The sequence below is a fragment of the Coloeus monedula genome (genome assembly GCF_965178545.1).
Source record: "Coloeus monedula genome assembly, chromosome: 11".
Lineage (NCBI taxonomy): Eukaryota > Metazoa > Chordata > Aves > Passeriformes > Corvidae > Coloeus > Coloeus monedula.
Window position 1 is genome coordinate 5,084,334 of NC_138791.1, and position 16,030 is coordinate 5,100,363.

Consider the following 16,030-nt stretch of genomic DNA (forward strand, 5'->3'; position numbering starts at 1 on the left):
GAGGTTTCCTGCAGAAGACAATTGATGGAGAGGAGGTGGCTGCTTTGCATGAGGTTGAAGAATTTTGGTTGGTTCCCCAGGTTCTCTGAAGGCCCTGATTTAAACTGCTGCTGTTCGCAGTCTGTCACTAAGAAACTGTAATCAAGTAGGGCTCAGATACTTCCCTACCCCACGCTCTTTGTAGCTGCTGCTGTTAGACAGGAAAAATCTTACTTCAACTCTAGCATTGCTAAGAAAAATGTGACCTCTGAGCTGGAAGCGCCGTGCTTCTGAAGGGAACGTTCTGTAACATACAAAATACAATCTTTTTATATACCGCTGCTTAAACAGTGATCTGACATAGTCTGGAACTGTCCTGATTTACACTGAGTCCAAAGTCCTGTTTGGAAGGCTTCAATGCAGTGTATTATCAAATCCAATCTGTTGCAAATAAATTTCATCTTGGTATTTTGGTGTTGGCCTTTGGGGTGGGTTTAGTGTTTGGTGGTTTTTAAAAATTTTTAATTTTTTTTTTATTTTTTTGGTGGGTTTTCTGTGCGTGGGTTTTTTTTTTGGGGGGGGGGGGGGGGGGGGGGGGGACCGGGGGGGGTTGGTTGCTTTTGTGGTTGTGTGGGTTTGTTTGTTTGTTTTCTCTCCGCAGAATGAAGTAAGATCCTTTCCCCTTCCTGCAGCGAGCGTGTTTTCCCTCCGTTTCGGTTGTTTCTCCTTAGGTCACGGAAGGCTGGTGGGTTTGCCCTCAGTTTAGAAAGGGATTGGTGGAACTCGGAAGGTTTTTCAGCAAGCTCTGGAAAACAGCGCTTGTTACCCCATTTACCACGGCATCTCCTCCCAGCCAGGCTGCAGCTTTGGGCTGGCTTCGGTGGAAGCCGCGGCTGTGGCGCTGCGCCTCAGCTCTGGAGGGCTGGAGCTCCTCGGCCGTTCGCCCTTTGTCGTAGGCGCCACCGTCCGCGCCGTGTCCCCTCAGCCTCCCCGCCGAATCCCCTCAGAGTCCCGCCCTGTCGCCCGGTGCCCCCTCAGCGCGGGGCGGTGCCGCGGTGCCCCCTCAGTGCCGGGCCGGGCGGTGCCACGGTGCTCCCTCAGCCCCCGGGCCGGGCGGTACCGCCCCGCTGATGAGATCCGGTGCGACGGTGGCCGCGCCACTTCCTGGCGGCGGGAGCGGGGCGATGGCGGCGCAGGACGTGCTGGGCCAGACCGCCCGGTTGGCCTCGTCCAGCGCCCTGCTGCAGGTGCGGGGCCGCCCCTCCCTCCTTCCTCCTCCTCCTCCTGCTGCTGCTGCTCGGCGGGGCCCCGCAGGTGCTTCCCGTGCGGCTTCTTTCACAGGTGCTGTTCCGGGTGGTCACCTTCGGGCTGAACGCCTTCACCCTGCGCTACCTCTCCCGGGAGCTTATTGGCGTGGTCAATGTCAGGTGAGGGGGAGGCGGCTCGGCGGGCACCTGTGAGGCGTCCCGGGGCTGCTGGTGCTGTGGGGCAGAGCTTGTGCTCGGTGCTGGTCTCGGCTCCGCGGTCTGTGCCGTGTCACTGGCCATGCTCTGATTAATGCTGTGGAATCTGCTTTTGGGTGTGTCACAGTGTTTGGTCATTCTGTGCCTCCTGTTTTGGCCTGAAACACCGATAGCACTGGCCTGTTTTTCGTGTTTAAACCATCAGCTTGCAGAGGAAAAACTAGATACAACGTGCTTTTCCTATAGGATATGCTCTGTGTCTGCACGGTCTGTAGTGTGTATTCTTGCCATTTGAATCGTCATGCGTAATTACTTTCTCTGTTTTTAGGAGATGGTGATAATTTTAGCTCATATCACCATGTTTGCATACCTGTAAGATTTGTCTGCCAGGCAGTCATGTGTAAAAACTGTGATGCTATTGCATGAAGGATTTACAGTTTATAGAAAATAAATCGTTTTCTCTCTTCTTTTTTTTTTTTTTTTTTTTTTTTTTCCCCACCCTCTTTAGGCTGACTTTGCTGTACTCAACAGTTGTCTTCCTTGCCAGGGAGGCATTTCGCAGAGCTTGTTTGAGTGGAAGTGCAAAGAGAAACTGGACAAAGACAATTAATCTATTGTGGCTGACGTAAGATACCTTTAAAAGTTTACTTCCTTAGAATTTCTAGTTCTTGTCTGGGAGCTTGCAGAATGAGAGGAAGTGTTTATTTACTGAGGTAATTATTTCAGCATTTAGAAGCCCCAGTTGTGTTTCAGGACTGATGCAGGAAGCTGGTCAAGTCTGGTGCTTTAGCTTTTATGGACTTGATTTCTTGTTGGAGCACATGAGGAAGTTGATTACCAGAGGTGTCACCTGGAGCCATTTCTTCTGTTGCTTGAGTTTCATTTAAGTTGTAGCTGTTGAAGGAAAGCATAAGTACATAGTTCTTTGTTTTTTCTTCCTCTTCCTGCTCAGTTTTGTTTTTTTATTACCTCATGTGCATTTGTGAACCTGCATTAGATATCTTATCTTTCCCTCTCAGACTAAGTTTTTAGTCTTGATCCCTGATGTGGATTAATGCCAAGGCAACATAAATGTTTGGGTAGGAGAGATGTGAGAAGGTGAAAAAAGAGTTGGAATTAAACAACAGCTTTTTTCAGCTGTTGTGCTGTTTATAGCAGGACAGCTTGAAGTCCACAGGATGCTGCAACAAGAGAGTGCAATCACACATTGCAGTAAAGTGGATTTTATGACTTGTTTCTCCCTTGTGGTTCCTGGTTCTCTCTTCTTTCTCCCTCTGTCAGCTCTAGCTGCTGTGCAGCCCCAATTAGGTGGGTTGGGAAGTAAATTTACCTGCCTGATATGGTGGAAAACTACCCCTGCATGATAAAATAGTATTTTGCCATTGGGGCACCTGACTTTCCCTGAAACTACCCAGCTTTTAATTGGATCTGGCCCAGGAATGGGGCTTTATGTGTGGTCACCTGCAGCCAGCTATGAAGCAGAGGGATTGTCCCTGTCAGGGATAGATCTAATAATAACATTTAAAATGTATTAGTTCTGTTTTCTTATCTGAATTATAGTCATCTTTCTGCTGTATGATAGCCTTTCAAGTGAGCATTAAGTTACAGAGGTAACATTGACTATGTCTATCTTCTTTTGTTTTAAATTTTCCTTGTAGAAAAGCATAACTTAAAATGAAGGTGAACTTCGGTGAAGCATCTGAAATATGTCTTAGGAGCTTGATGTCAAATATTTTAGGGGTCTGATAGTGTGAAGGTCAAAGAGATCTTGCTCCAATGATGTAAAACTTGATGCACTCTTCCAGAAGCTCTGTGTTCCTGAAGCAGTGTCAGCAGAAGGGAACGTGTAGGCTGATGTGGGATCAGAATTGTTTGGTCCTAAGGCACAAAAATGCAGATATTTGTCCTTATGTTAGGCTCTGGAGTAAAAAATGGACAACTCAGAAAAATGTTTTCTGTGTTGTGCAAAGAGTGCCTTAAGGGTGTTCATTACAAAGGAAAATATTCATTCTTGCTATAGTAACAACAGGAATTAATTCCTCAGGGCCTTTTTTAATGTAATCATTGTGGCCATATTTGATACTGTAATCTAATTTTCTTTGTTGGTTTTTTTTTTCTTTTTCTGCTGAAGTAACATTTCCATTAATTAGTTTTTATGTTAACTTTTTAGAGTTCCTCTTGGTGTCTTTTGGTCTGTTATCTTGGGCTTAGTCTGGCTACACTTGCTCGAAGTACCCAACCCTTCTGTGGTTCCTCATTATCAGGCTGGTGTAGTGGCATTTGGTGTTTCTGCCATTATTGAACTCCTGGGAGAGCCATTCTGGGTTTTAGCACAAGCTCATTTGTTTGTGAGACTTAAGGTTAGTAAAGTCCATGGGGTGTGTGCGTGTGGGGGAAATAATCTTTTTACTGAAAAGAACAGATTACTGACTTAGATGTTTTTATATTCAAGCATGTAAAAAACCCCTGTGTGTACTGTTTAGCACTGCATGGCCTGGTTTGTAACATAACCAGGAATTTGTACCCATTAAAGCAAGCAAGTTGGTTTATTTAGACATTATTACTTTTGAGATCATTAAATACTGAAACATAGGTTTTAATTGGAGGGAGAGGCACACTGCTTCCACAGTTCTATATAAAATTGTGAAATGTATCTGTTGAGAACATGATAGTCTCAAGCAAAATTTTCTCCCTTATGTCTCATACAAAGGACTGGGAAAATGCAGTGGAGGAATTGTGAAGTGCAAGAATAGAAAACTTACAGAGAAATTACAGTCTAAGATGGCCAGCTCAGCAGAAAGAAACTCTGTGATAAAGTCATACTGACTTTGAAAATCTTCCATCCCTACATAAATTCTGTGCATTAAACTTAGGTATTTTAAGCTTGTGTATGTGGTTAGGTTGCCAGAAAATAACCCTTCTCTCTTTTGTGTTTCTTAAAGGTAGTTGCTGAAAGCCTTTCAGTAGTGTCAAAATGCATTTTGACGGTTACTTTAGTAATCCTTTATCCTCACTGGGGCCTTTACATTTTTTCCTTGGCTCAGGTAAGTTTCCTTTGTTCTCTCTCAGCTGAATTTTAATTTGCCTTTGACATTTAGCCTGCTAAAGAGCTTTGGGGAGCTGAGAGAAAAAGCTCCTGGGAGGTTTAAGATTCAGAATTTGTATTTAGTATTTTCCTGATACTCATTATTGACTTGGTATTTTGACATTGAGTTAAAGGGAGGTACAAGGAGACACCTTCTGTCTGTGAAGGCACATCTTGCAAATAAGGTTATGTTATTTTAATCACACAGAACTTTATCAGCCTGTACCACCAACCGGAATTACCTTATCAGAAGGTGCTAATCAAGTGCAGTGAATTCAGGTTAAAACTTTTTCTTGATGACAGTGGAGGGATAAGTTTTCTTCTTCAGTTTTTGCCCTGGCTTTTGTAGATCGCTTATAATTGATGGAATTTGGAAAAGTTCTATGAATTAAGAGATGTAGGCAGTAGCTACTCTGTTAGCTTGACTTTTGATTGAGTAATTGCTTTATAATTGTACCTTTAGCTTTCTAAAAATGCTAAATAAAACATGAAAATTACCAAAGGTCTATGATAATCTACAGGGTAAAAAAAGATGAAAAGATCAACAGCATTCTGAAGAGCTGTTCAAATCCTTACCTGGTTTTAATATTTGATAGGCACAAAGACTACTTACATTTTCTTCTCACTGTATTTTCAACTAGTATATAATTCTGCATTTCTAATTTAATTTTGTTTCACTGTTTTTCTTCTTCCTGATCCTTCCAGCTGTTATATGTCAGTATTCTGGTAATGTGCTATGTAATTTATTTTGTGATGTTTTTGGGATCTCCTGAAGCCACAAAGAAATCATTTCCAGTTGCTAGAGTGAAAGCTTTATTACCTAACTTCGTGGAAGATGAGGTAAGTTGCACAATTTATTTCTTGATTTTCTTCTTAAAATCTCATGTGAGGGCACTTTGAATGTTGGTTTGAGACAGGGGAGTTAATTGAGAGGTTTTGGGTATATTTTTGCACTATAGAAGATATGATAGATTAAATAAAAAAACCCCATAGAAATTGTGTTTGAAGTTTGTATGCATAAAATTCTTGTCAGAAAAACATCATGAAACTTGAACTCTTTGTGGTTATGGGTTTGTTGTTGCTGACTTGGTTTGTTCAAAATATTTAATAGACATTAACTGGAGATTGACCATCTGCACTGTGCAGGGGAATGACCAGGTAGCACTGGATGGGAGGCAGAAAAGAAACCAGAACCATGTAACAATGGATTTTGGTACTTTGACCTTTCAAAAAATAACCATGATGTTCCACAGCATTCCAGAGACACTCAAATATCTCTCAAACAAAAATGAGGCAGAGAAAGAAATGACAAGACTCATTGAGGAAGATGACATTCTGGATAAGATTTACAGATTGAAAAGATAAAGGTGGTTCTTGGTTGCAAGTCTTATATATATAAGGACAGTTTGAAGAGCAAACAATTCATATCTCCAGTGAGGGTGAAAGTTATATTGGCATGTTAAACACCATGGGTGTTTTTTTCCTAAATTTAACCTTGATTAGTATTTTCTGTAGAATGCTCCTATGGGTACTTGATCTGCAATAACAGCACTTTTCAACAAGGGAAGCAGTTTCTGCCAGATCAGTGGTGTTGGTGCTTGAATTCAGCAATACTTTGCATTAGTTGTTAGTAACTGTGGCATTGTGGGTTTCCTCACCACTACAGTTAGAGCTACCCTACAGAGTTGCTCTGCCTTGCTCTTTTCTATTTCTACTCTAATTTCAATCATGTTTGTTACATTTCAGTATTTTTTTTTTGCAGACCTTTGTTAACTGGAAGGAAGCACGCTTGACTTGGAGTTTCTTCAAACAATCCTTCTTAAAACAGATTTTGACAGAGGGTGAGGCTTGACACAGAAGTGTGAGGGAAGAGGGCTCATGAAAACTATTTACAAAATTGGCTTAAAGCTTCAGAGAGCTTGGGTGGGGGAAGATGAGGCACATGATTGCCAACCTGAATGGAGTTTTTGAGGGTTTTCAGAACTAGGTGCTGTCCCATTTGATTTTGTCTCTTGAGCACTTAGTATTGGAAGTGCCTGAACAAGTATTGGAAAAGACTTAGGGACTTGTTCTGAAGTTCTTTATTTTGAACTTACAGGTGAACGATATGTGATGACCTTTTTGAATGTGTTAAATTTTGGAGATCAGGGTAAGTGTGATGGTACTGTGGAATGGTGACAGAGTTTTCTTAGTCACTGCTCTTCACATGCTTCTGAAAATGGCTTAAAGTGTTTGAAAATAGCTTGAAAATCTGAGAATATTTCAAAGCCTTTGTGACATTTCAGATGCATTTCAGAGAATGATTGATATAGATAATAATAATCAATTTAAGACAATAGAATTATAGAATAGCCTGGGTTGGAAGTGACCTTCAAGATTATCTAGTTCTCACCCCCCTGCCATGGGCAGGAACGTCTTTCACTAGATGTGTATCTTTCTCTTTTCCTGTATCAGTAGATCCTTACATTCCTCTTTTCATTCAGTGACCTTTATCAGGATCCTTCAAATTCCTCTACTGCAAGAATTTTAAATATGGTTTGGTGCTGTTCTAGATTCAATTCTGTGTAGTTGGTGCTTTTGTCTTACTTTTGGCATGAGCAAACCTTGCAATTTTAAGCTGTAGTTGCTGTGATTGTCAGAATTTTTAGAGAACACTGCTTCAGTGTTGCACCAGATCCCACTTACTTTCTCTTTTTTTGGAGGAGGAGATGTTAAATTAGAACTCATGTTGTTATTAAAGAGTTGGAATTAAAATGTGTCTAAAATTCACAGATTGCTTTATTTTTTTAAGGTGTATATGATATTGTGAATAACCTTGGTTCACTGGTGGCCAGGTTTATCTTTTTGCCTATCGAGGAGAGCTTTTATGTATTTTTTGCTAAAGTGTTGGAAAGAGGGAAGACTGTAAAGGATCAGAAGCAGGTATGTTTATTTTGGATTAATTACATGTCAAATGCTCAATTTTTGTTACAGATAGGTTACATCGCACAAGTGTGATGGACAGAAGTGGGTGTTTAAATTTGAATATTGAGGCTGTTAAAACTAAGAAGTGGAGAACAAAAATGCCAAGTGGGGCTGGACCAAAAAGAAAAGAGAATAGGTAAAATGCTAATGAAATAGAAATTAAAATATGCAGTGGCATAGTGCTGCTTTGCATCAATGAAGTTAACATCAGCTGCTCCAAACAGTGTGATGTAAAGCCTCCTCTACTGTGTATTTCCAGATATAGAAAGCCATTAGTTAAATCATGAGGTCTATTAAATAAATGCTATCTGGAAGTACTTTATTTACTTAAATATATTAATAGGTGTTAAATTATGTTTCTGAGGAGTGCAGCTTTGGGAAGAAAAGAATGGTATTTCTCTTTTGTGTTTGAGTTGTATGAAGAGGATTAATCAATAAGAGCTTTGTTCCACAGAGTAATATTCTTGATCGCTCATGAAGGTCAGCCTGTAGCAATCCTGCTAATTGCACGTCAGTACACAATTAAATTCTCTGCTTCAGATCCTTGGTGGACTAAGGGAGGTGTCTGTCTGTGTATATTTTATGTAAAATCTACCTGGTGTGTAGAACTGGTAAAATGGTGGAATAATAAATATATAAAAGATGATAAGAGCATGTGTATGGATAATTCAATAACAAGGATAAGTTTCACACCTTTTTACACTATGCAAACTGATTTATTTGTTCCTGTGAAGTAGCATTTCTGCATGAGGGTGACTGTTGTTATATTGATTCTGGTTCATGTAATTTACTACATTTTATTTCAGGATGATGTTGCTATGGCTGCAAATGTATTGGAATTGCTGCTGAAACTTGTGCTCCTGATAGGTCTCACCATCACCGTTTTTGGCTATGCCTATTCTCAGCTGGCTCTGGATATTTATGGAGGCTCAATGCTCAGTTCTGGAACAGGTAAAGGTTTACAGACCTGGCAGAAAACCACCACTCTTTAAAAAAAAAAACCCTACAGCTATTATGAATTTTTTGTAAGTCATCAGTTTGGGTTTTTTTTCCTGCAAAACTGCTATTGAAATCAGTGGCTTAGCTCATCAAAATCCTTTGCCTTGTTTATTTGTGTTCTTGTTAAGATCTCTAGACAGGAAACTCGTTCAAATGAACTTAGGTTTCCATTATTAGTATTAACACTACAACAACTATCTCTCAGTATCAGTGACTGTAAAAACAATGTGGTTTGATAAAAGAAATCATTATCTATTTGTCTTTCTAATGTGGTTTTTAGGTCCAGATCTCCTCCGGTGTTACTCGTTATATGTCCTGTTTCTTGCTGTCAATGGAGTAACAGAATGTTTCACATTTGCCTTAATGTGCAAAGAAGAAGTGGACAGGTAGGAAACAGTGGCTCCTGTAAATGTATTTGTGCTGACCTTATAAAGGGATTGGTGCTTTTGAAATTGGCATAATAATATCCTGCCCCACTGAAAAGCAGCTCCTTGTTAGGCTGTGTCAGCATTTAGATTTAGATGTAGAAGCTTTAGCAAAAGTTGAAAAGTTTGGGTAAAAAGGTCAGAAATGAAGAAATAATTGTTAATTTAGCTTTTGGTCCATTACTAACTAGGAAAGTAATTTAAATGTGTGTTTTCTGCACAGATGAGCTTGAAGTTATACTTTTAAAGACAATTATTTGACTTTATAGTTTTGACAAACTTTAAAAGTTTGCAGCTATTAACATTTTTCATGTACAGTTACTGTACATACACTTAGGAATGATCTAAACTGTGTGGGTGAACCCAGGGGTTCACTACTGTGTAGGAAGTTGGACTAGGTGACCTCCTGAGATCCCTTCTAGCCTGGGTTATTTCCTGATTCTGTGTTTAGGCTGTTCCTCATGTGGCCCTTTCAAATTAATTTCAGTGAGGTCTGTTTTCCACAATTGAAGTGGGATCTTTTTTGACTTAACAAGGGCTGCTTTCACAACCCCTTTAAAATGTGAACTAGTTTTCCAAGTCACTGTTAATGGCAGAAACTAAATAAAGTGCTGATTTGTTCTTGAATATTCATTTTCTTTAATATATTCCTAACATAGCAAAAAATGCACAAGTTTTTACATAACTAATAATTGTTATTAAGTTTGATTTTCTGCACTGAGTGCACAGCTGATTACTGTAATACAATTTCATTCACATAATGTAGTTTTTGGTTTAATTTGGTTGATGTATTTTCTATTCTTTCAAATTTTTTTAATCTCATTTCTCAAATTAAATTTCACTAGAAGATGGTAAGAGAAATTCTGTTACTCATGTTAGAAAATAAAAAATCATTAGTAAATGAATGCTGTAACTGCATGCATTGTTAAATTATTTCTTCTTTTTTTTTTCCCTAGGTACAATTTTGTTATGCTGGCCTTGTCTTTCGTATTTCTGTGCATCTCTTATTTCCTGACCCACTGGTATGGCAGTGTGGGCTTTATCCTTGCCAACTGCTTCAACATGGGCATCAGAATAGCTCACAGCACCCACTACATCTATGACTACTTCAAAGAAAGCGCCCACAGACCCCTCACAGGCCTGCTCCCCTCACCAGCTCTGCTGCTGGTTTACATCATCAGTGCAGTGATCACTGCTTTCTCAGAGGTGAGCTGCTTCCTCTCTGCTCTCACTGTGAATGCTGCTGTCAGGTGACTTTTCTGTCCACAAAAAGAGGAATGCCATTAGGAAAAAGGCTTTTGAGGGTAGGCTGGGACTTTCCGTTTCAGAAAGGCAGGATATATTGTTAAGAGATTCTTTGTATCAAATTTCTCTGCCGCCTATACAAGGTGGTGGATCTGACTAGTTAAATAAAACTTAACACATTTCTGTGTGTAGACAATCCATGTGCTTAGTTGGTAATAACTGAAATGTTAGCAGTTTCTTGGTGCCATTGCATTAAAAATACTGTAATAAAAAGAAGTAATAACCAAAACTAGAAGAGAAACAAAAATTGCTGAGAGCACATTTAACACATACATTCAGTACAAGATGGTAATTGTGCAGGCTCATTATTAAGGAGATGGTAGCTTTTCTATGTACAGAATTTTGACAGCTTGAAAATCCATTATGCCTGAGAAGGGAGAGTTTTATATTTTGGAATGGGAGCTTTCCAGTTTTGATAGAAAATAGCTTGAGATGTTGCTGTACAGTAGCAGATGTGCATAATAGCATCAGCGAAGTTTTGTGTCATCTCAGTTAATGTATTTCTGCATGCCAGATAACAGCAGCTTCCTCACTTACCAGATATCTACTGACTGGTTATTTTTTGCTGACAGAATTTTCTTTAAAAAGCAAATATTGTGACTCCTAAAGATGATTTATTGTAGGGTCAGTGCATGTGGCAAAACCGCGCTTGGTTTGATGGTGATGTTGGCGTGTTGGACAGGTGTGCTGGACCTTATTTCTTGTTGAAACAGTAAATGCACTTTTTGATGACTGGTTTTCCTGCAATCCCTTGTTTTCTTTGTTGTAGGTGTTGTTCTGCTGTGACAAGGGCTGGATGGCCAGGCTGATCCACATCAGCACGGGTGCCCTGTGCTTTGCAGCAACCCTCGTTACAATGTTCTGCACAGAGACCAAACTCATCCACTTTGTTAGGAACCAGTTCCTCTCCCGCTATTTGAAGAAAGGAACATGACCTGCTCTTGTGCAGAGCAGTTCTTGTACGTGCTTGCAGTAAAGGGCTGTGTTTTTTCCATAAGATCTGTATGGAAAGAAGGTTTCCATGTGTGTTTGGAAGCGTTGATAATGGACTGGCAATGTAGACAATTGCCAGGTGAATATAATTTTGTCTTCTGAACTGGTCAGCACAGCAAATGGGAGATGAATAGTTTTCTCTTTATGCCCCATTCTTTTCTAAGCTTTTTTTCAAACAGCCTCTTAAGTAATGAATGAAGATCTAAGCTACACCCTCTGACACAACCTGGTTGACAGACTGCATGTAGAGAGCTCCCCTCCTGCCGCTGGGCGGTGTGGGGAAGGCCTGATGTGGTTTAGAAGGCCTTTATTTGGTGTGGGTGCTGCTTAACTGGGGAGAAAATGGTCAGGAAAAAAGCCCCCAATACCAACCACAATAAATGCCATAGAAATACCCCAAAGCTGAGGAGAACTCTAGAGCAAGGACCAACACCAGTGTGAGTGTTGTGGAGCAGAACAGTGTGGTGCAGAGGGATTGAGCTGTCACTGTTTGACGTGCAAAGCAGGGAACAGAAAATCCTGACGTTTACAAGTAAATTAATGGAATACACAGCGTGTGTCCCTGCTGGCTCTGTGAGATTATTTCATTCAGCAGATCCTTCGTGTCTGAGGGCATTGATTAACTTGTCAGAAATACTCTGAAGCCTTAGCTGGAAGAGGTTTTTAGCATTGTCTGCAGAAGGTGTTGAGTACAATCACTGATGGTGCAGTTCATAAGGTTACTCGTAAAACTTCTTACTTTCATTCCATAGTTTTTTGGGTTTGTATGAGATTTTTAAATGCCAGCATGAACAAACTGTCTCAATAAAAATTATTTTGTCTGTGCAATTGAATGTTAAATATATTAAGATTTTTTACAAGGATTTATGCATGTTGAAGATTTCTTTATTGGATAGTAAATACTTCCTTTTGTTCCAATGTTTTCTTCACATCTTGTTTTTTCACTTGTTCAGTTTTAACCTCTGGATTCGTATTATTTTTGAATTGTTGAAAATTTGGACACTCAGAAGTTCTAAAATTCCATGTTAGGTTGCTGGTTTGGGTGTACTGATGGTGTATTGCTGGTCTAAGATCTGAATTGGGCAGTTTCAGAGTGTACAAATGGCAGGTTTATAATGATCAGCATTCCCTTTGCAATGTTTGGATGGACCAAACATGTCAAGGGATGAAAAATGTGTGCTCAGATGTGTGCAGTTGAAAGTTTTTAGTTTAATTATGTAGCAACTCTGCAGATCCTCAGACTGCTTAAAAAAAAATCACTGCAATGGCATTGTGGGGTTCATTCTGGTGACCACAGTGCCCAGGCTGAAATGCTTTTTCAGGGCCTTCAGCTTGTAGTCAGAAATATTTTCTAAACTGGTAATTCCCACTTGGAAAACATTGCCAAAGATAACATTATATGAGAATTTGGTGATTGGAAAATGATCATAGAGAAGCCAGAATGTGACAGTGAAGGGAAAGGAGTGGCGTTGCTCAGCCAAGGGTAGTTGTCTCCGTTCCCTGGCTGGAAGGAGTAGATACAGACTTGCTGGTTCTCCTTATGCTGTTTTGAAATCTGTCAAAACAAAACAAACTCTACATTATTCTGTCCTCTTAACTGAATTCTGTAGTTCTTTGCCTTTTATATTTTTCTCTTCAGAGTGGTCCTACACCTTTTTTTCTCTTTTCTGTCAGGTGTGGAGTTTGTTAGGAGTACAGCTTCAAATATTGCAGAAACTTTATTATAAATCGTCAATGCCTACAACAGTTGCTTTTCCTTTACTTGCTTGTAGTACAAAAAAATCAAGACAATTGAACCTGTGGACTGTGTTTTAGGGTTTGTCTTTTTCTGTGTGTGTCTTTGGGATCCTACTGTGGCAATATCTCAATCAGTGAATTTTTATAACTCCTTGGAATGAGAAATTTTGTACAGCCCTGCACCTAAAGTGCTTTGGAGATGGAAGAACTTCTTACAACAAATGAGCTTGAAGTCATTCTGCCTTGTCTGCTCTTACAGCCCCAGCTGTACACTGATACTACTTCTGCTACTTGTAATGTCTTAAGTGGGGTGATGTGAGATCTCCCTCTTGAAACAGTGATCTGTGTAGTCTCGTAAATATTTTTTTAACATAAATGCAGTGAATGCATTTAAAGACAAGTTACATTTTTACACTAATTTGTGTTATTTCATATTGGAAAGGCTGACAAATCTCTCTTGCATCTCAGATGCATTTTTATACGAATCAGGAAGACATTTAAGGTGACAATGATTGCTCATTAGCAAATTAGGGACACATTCCCCACTTAAACATCATCTGCTCAGTAATGGCTGGCTGGTTTTTGTGATGTGGGATGTTTGATTTTTAATGTGTTTTATGTGGCAGGAAGCTGCAAGGAGACACAAAAGTAGAGACCTGTGAAACTGCTGCTTTCTTATTTATCAGTGGGATCCTTAATGTCAGAGCTGTTAATTGCTTTATTGCTAAAGCAACAAACTCTCAAACTCAGGGACAAAGTTGAGATTGAATTTGACCATATTTCCCTTTCATTTTAGCCCTGTTAATCTGTCAAAGGCACAACTGTCTAAAATTCCATGAAGCTGTTTTGCAGTGTTCTGAAATCTTTTAGTTTAAGCCAAAGTTGAATGAAACATTTTATTTGGTGGAAAAGGTTATGATTTCATGCTTTGTGGTGTGTTTTTCTTATTTGTTGGATGAATGACTTTCAAGGTAACACTAAATAAAGTTTATTTCCTTTACATTTTGTTTTTATCTTCCAGTTGATGATTATTGGAATTCTGTTTATATCATTAGTACAGCTGATGCTTAAACTTGTTTGGATTTTGTAGGATATTTTACGTATAAATTCAATTATCAACCTAAACATACACACCATCCCCTAACACACATACAGATAAAATTTGCTGTAGTAGTTTTGTGACAAGTGGCACCATTATAGTCAGTTTTTTCCTCTTTGTTTCTGTCAAATTGTTCGTATGGATTGGAATGGCCAAATTCCTTTGCTTTTACATTACATTGTTGTGATAAAAACCAATTCAGTGGCCAGGAATAAATCTGATATTTAATGAAATTTCTTAGCTGAATTAGGTTGTGACTGGCAATACTGCTGTTGGGAACTAACCAATTAACCAATTGTTCAACTGTTTGGTTTTTCCCTGATATTGTAAATATTTTATTTGTAAAGAAGTAGAGCGGGGGGAGCCCCTTTTTAGGCAAAGAAATTAAATTAAAGAATTAAGGCTTTACCTAAATGGTTAATCTGCTTTAGCAGGCACAAAAGGTAATATATACAAGCCTGAATGTTGACCACAACTGAGCACCCATAAGGGCGTATTGACTTCTTAGTTCATGTGAAGGATTGTGTGAGTGCCTTGAGGTCAGCCCTAATTCCCTGGTTCCTGGATAGTCCTTCTATCTCAACTTTGAAATTCTTTTTGTGGAGTTCATATTTCTTGCTGTCTGAACAGCGTACTTTTTTTTTGTGGTTTAATTACATGATTTTAAAGATAATGCCGAAGAGAGAGGATCTGAGGCTTTTTGAGCCGTATCCGTGCTTCAATAGATCTGCTGAGCTGTAATGGTTTTGTTCAGCACAAAATGTGTAACTCATCTGCATTCTGAGAGTGCGAGGAAATGGAGCTTGTTTTCAATATGAGCTGCAAATGAAGTTTGAAGCTGTGCACATGTGATGTACAGCTGGGCCCTGGAAACTGAGCAGGGCCTGCTCAAAAGTGTGAGCAGCTGGGGATCTAAAGAAAACTGATAGGAAGTGCTTATCTCTGTTTCACTTTGGATTGCTTCCATGGAAAGATGTGTGTTCTCTCTAGTTTCTGGGTCTGAGCTGTGCTTCATGCACCACCTTGCTGGGATCTGGAAGGAGGAGTGAACTCGTTTCAGTGGATGTCACTGCACGTACCTGTAGTGAGCTCTGTTTATGGAATGTGATGAGTATGCGCCCCCTGTGCAGCTAAGGCAGGATTTTCTGGTTATTGTGGGGAAAGGTAAAACATCTCTGGGTTTTCCTTTGACAGACTTCCTGGTTAGATGTGGTTAGTGAGCCTCTGACAGAGCTCTGTCTGTTGGTTTACTGGCAAGGTTTTGTGATTCATGGCTAATGTGTTCAGCATAACTGATTTCCAAAGTTCTGTGCCATCCCACTGAACTGAGAAAGTGGCAAGGAACACAACCAAGAGGCCAGATGTTTTATATCCATGGCCCATTTAATAAGACTGAAATAATTAAAGCTGTGTCAAGAAGAAAAAACCCAGTCCTTAAACACATATTGGGTATATGAGTAGTTCTGATCCAGTAGTAAACAAGAATCATGTTTTGTTCTTTGTTACACACTTTTTGCTCCAAAAAGGGAAGAACGTAACAGAGCTTGGAAGAAGACTGCAAGGTTTAGCTCTTAACATTCTCAAATGCAGGAGTATTCCAGACTTACATCTTTGTGGCCCCCCTTGGGAGAGAGGAGTATGAAAGAGGGCACTGATGCGGTTCTGAAGGGATGTGCTTGTGTCTCTGGGAACAACTGAGGTACAGTCATGCACTATGAGAAAGTGCCTTGTATTCACTTGGGAATATCTTCAACTCCTGCATTTTTGTTTGTTTTGATTCCTGTTTCATTCACATGTTGTTAAACCATTCATAACCAAATCCTGTATGTAGGTGTGTCCCTTCTTGGCTGCAAAAAGTCAGGCTAGCCAGTCTCATTGCAAAAATCCCAAGAGCTCTGCCCTGGGCTGGGTTGAGGAAGACGTTGGTCAGCTTGCTGAAGGTTGTTTTGCGGTCTGTTTGCCAGCCCTGACAGCAAGGAGT

General features: G+C 39.9%; 1 protein-coding gene across 1 annotated transcript; it reads left to right on the top strand.

Annotated features, from left to right (window-relative positions):
- Window positions 1-1,153: 1,153 nt before the first annotated feature.
- Window positions 1,154-13,950, top strand: RFT1 (RFT1 glycolipid translocator homolog). The gene is made up of 13 exons (XM_082288525.1): window positions 1,154-1,226; window positions 1,321-1,406; window positions 1,951-2,067; window positions 3,613-3,802; window positions 4,385-4,486; window positions 5,233-5,367; window positions 6,290-6,368; window positions 6,626-6,676; window positions 7,319-7,449; window positions 8,298-8,442; window positions 8,771-8,876; window positions 9,872-10,121; window positions 10,990-13,950. The coding sequence occupies exons 1-13, from the start codon at window positions 1,164-1,166 to the stop codon at window positions 11,152-11,154; spliced, it is 1,620 nt and encodes a 539-aa protein (XP_082144651.1). The 5' UTR covers window positions 1,154-1,163; the 3' UTR covers window positions 11,155-13,950.
- The last annotated feature ends 2,080 nt before the right edge of the window (window positions 13,951-16,030 follow it).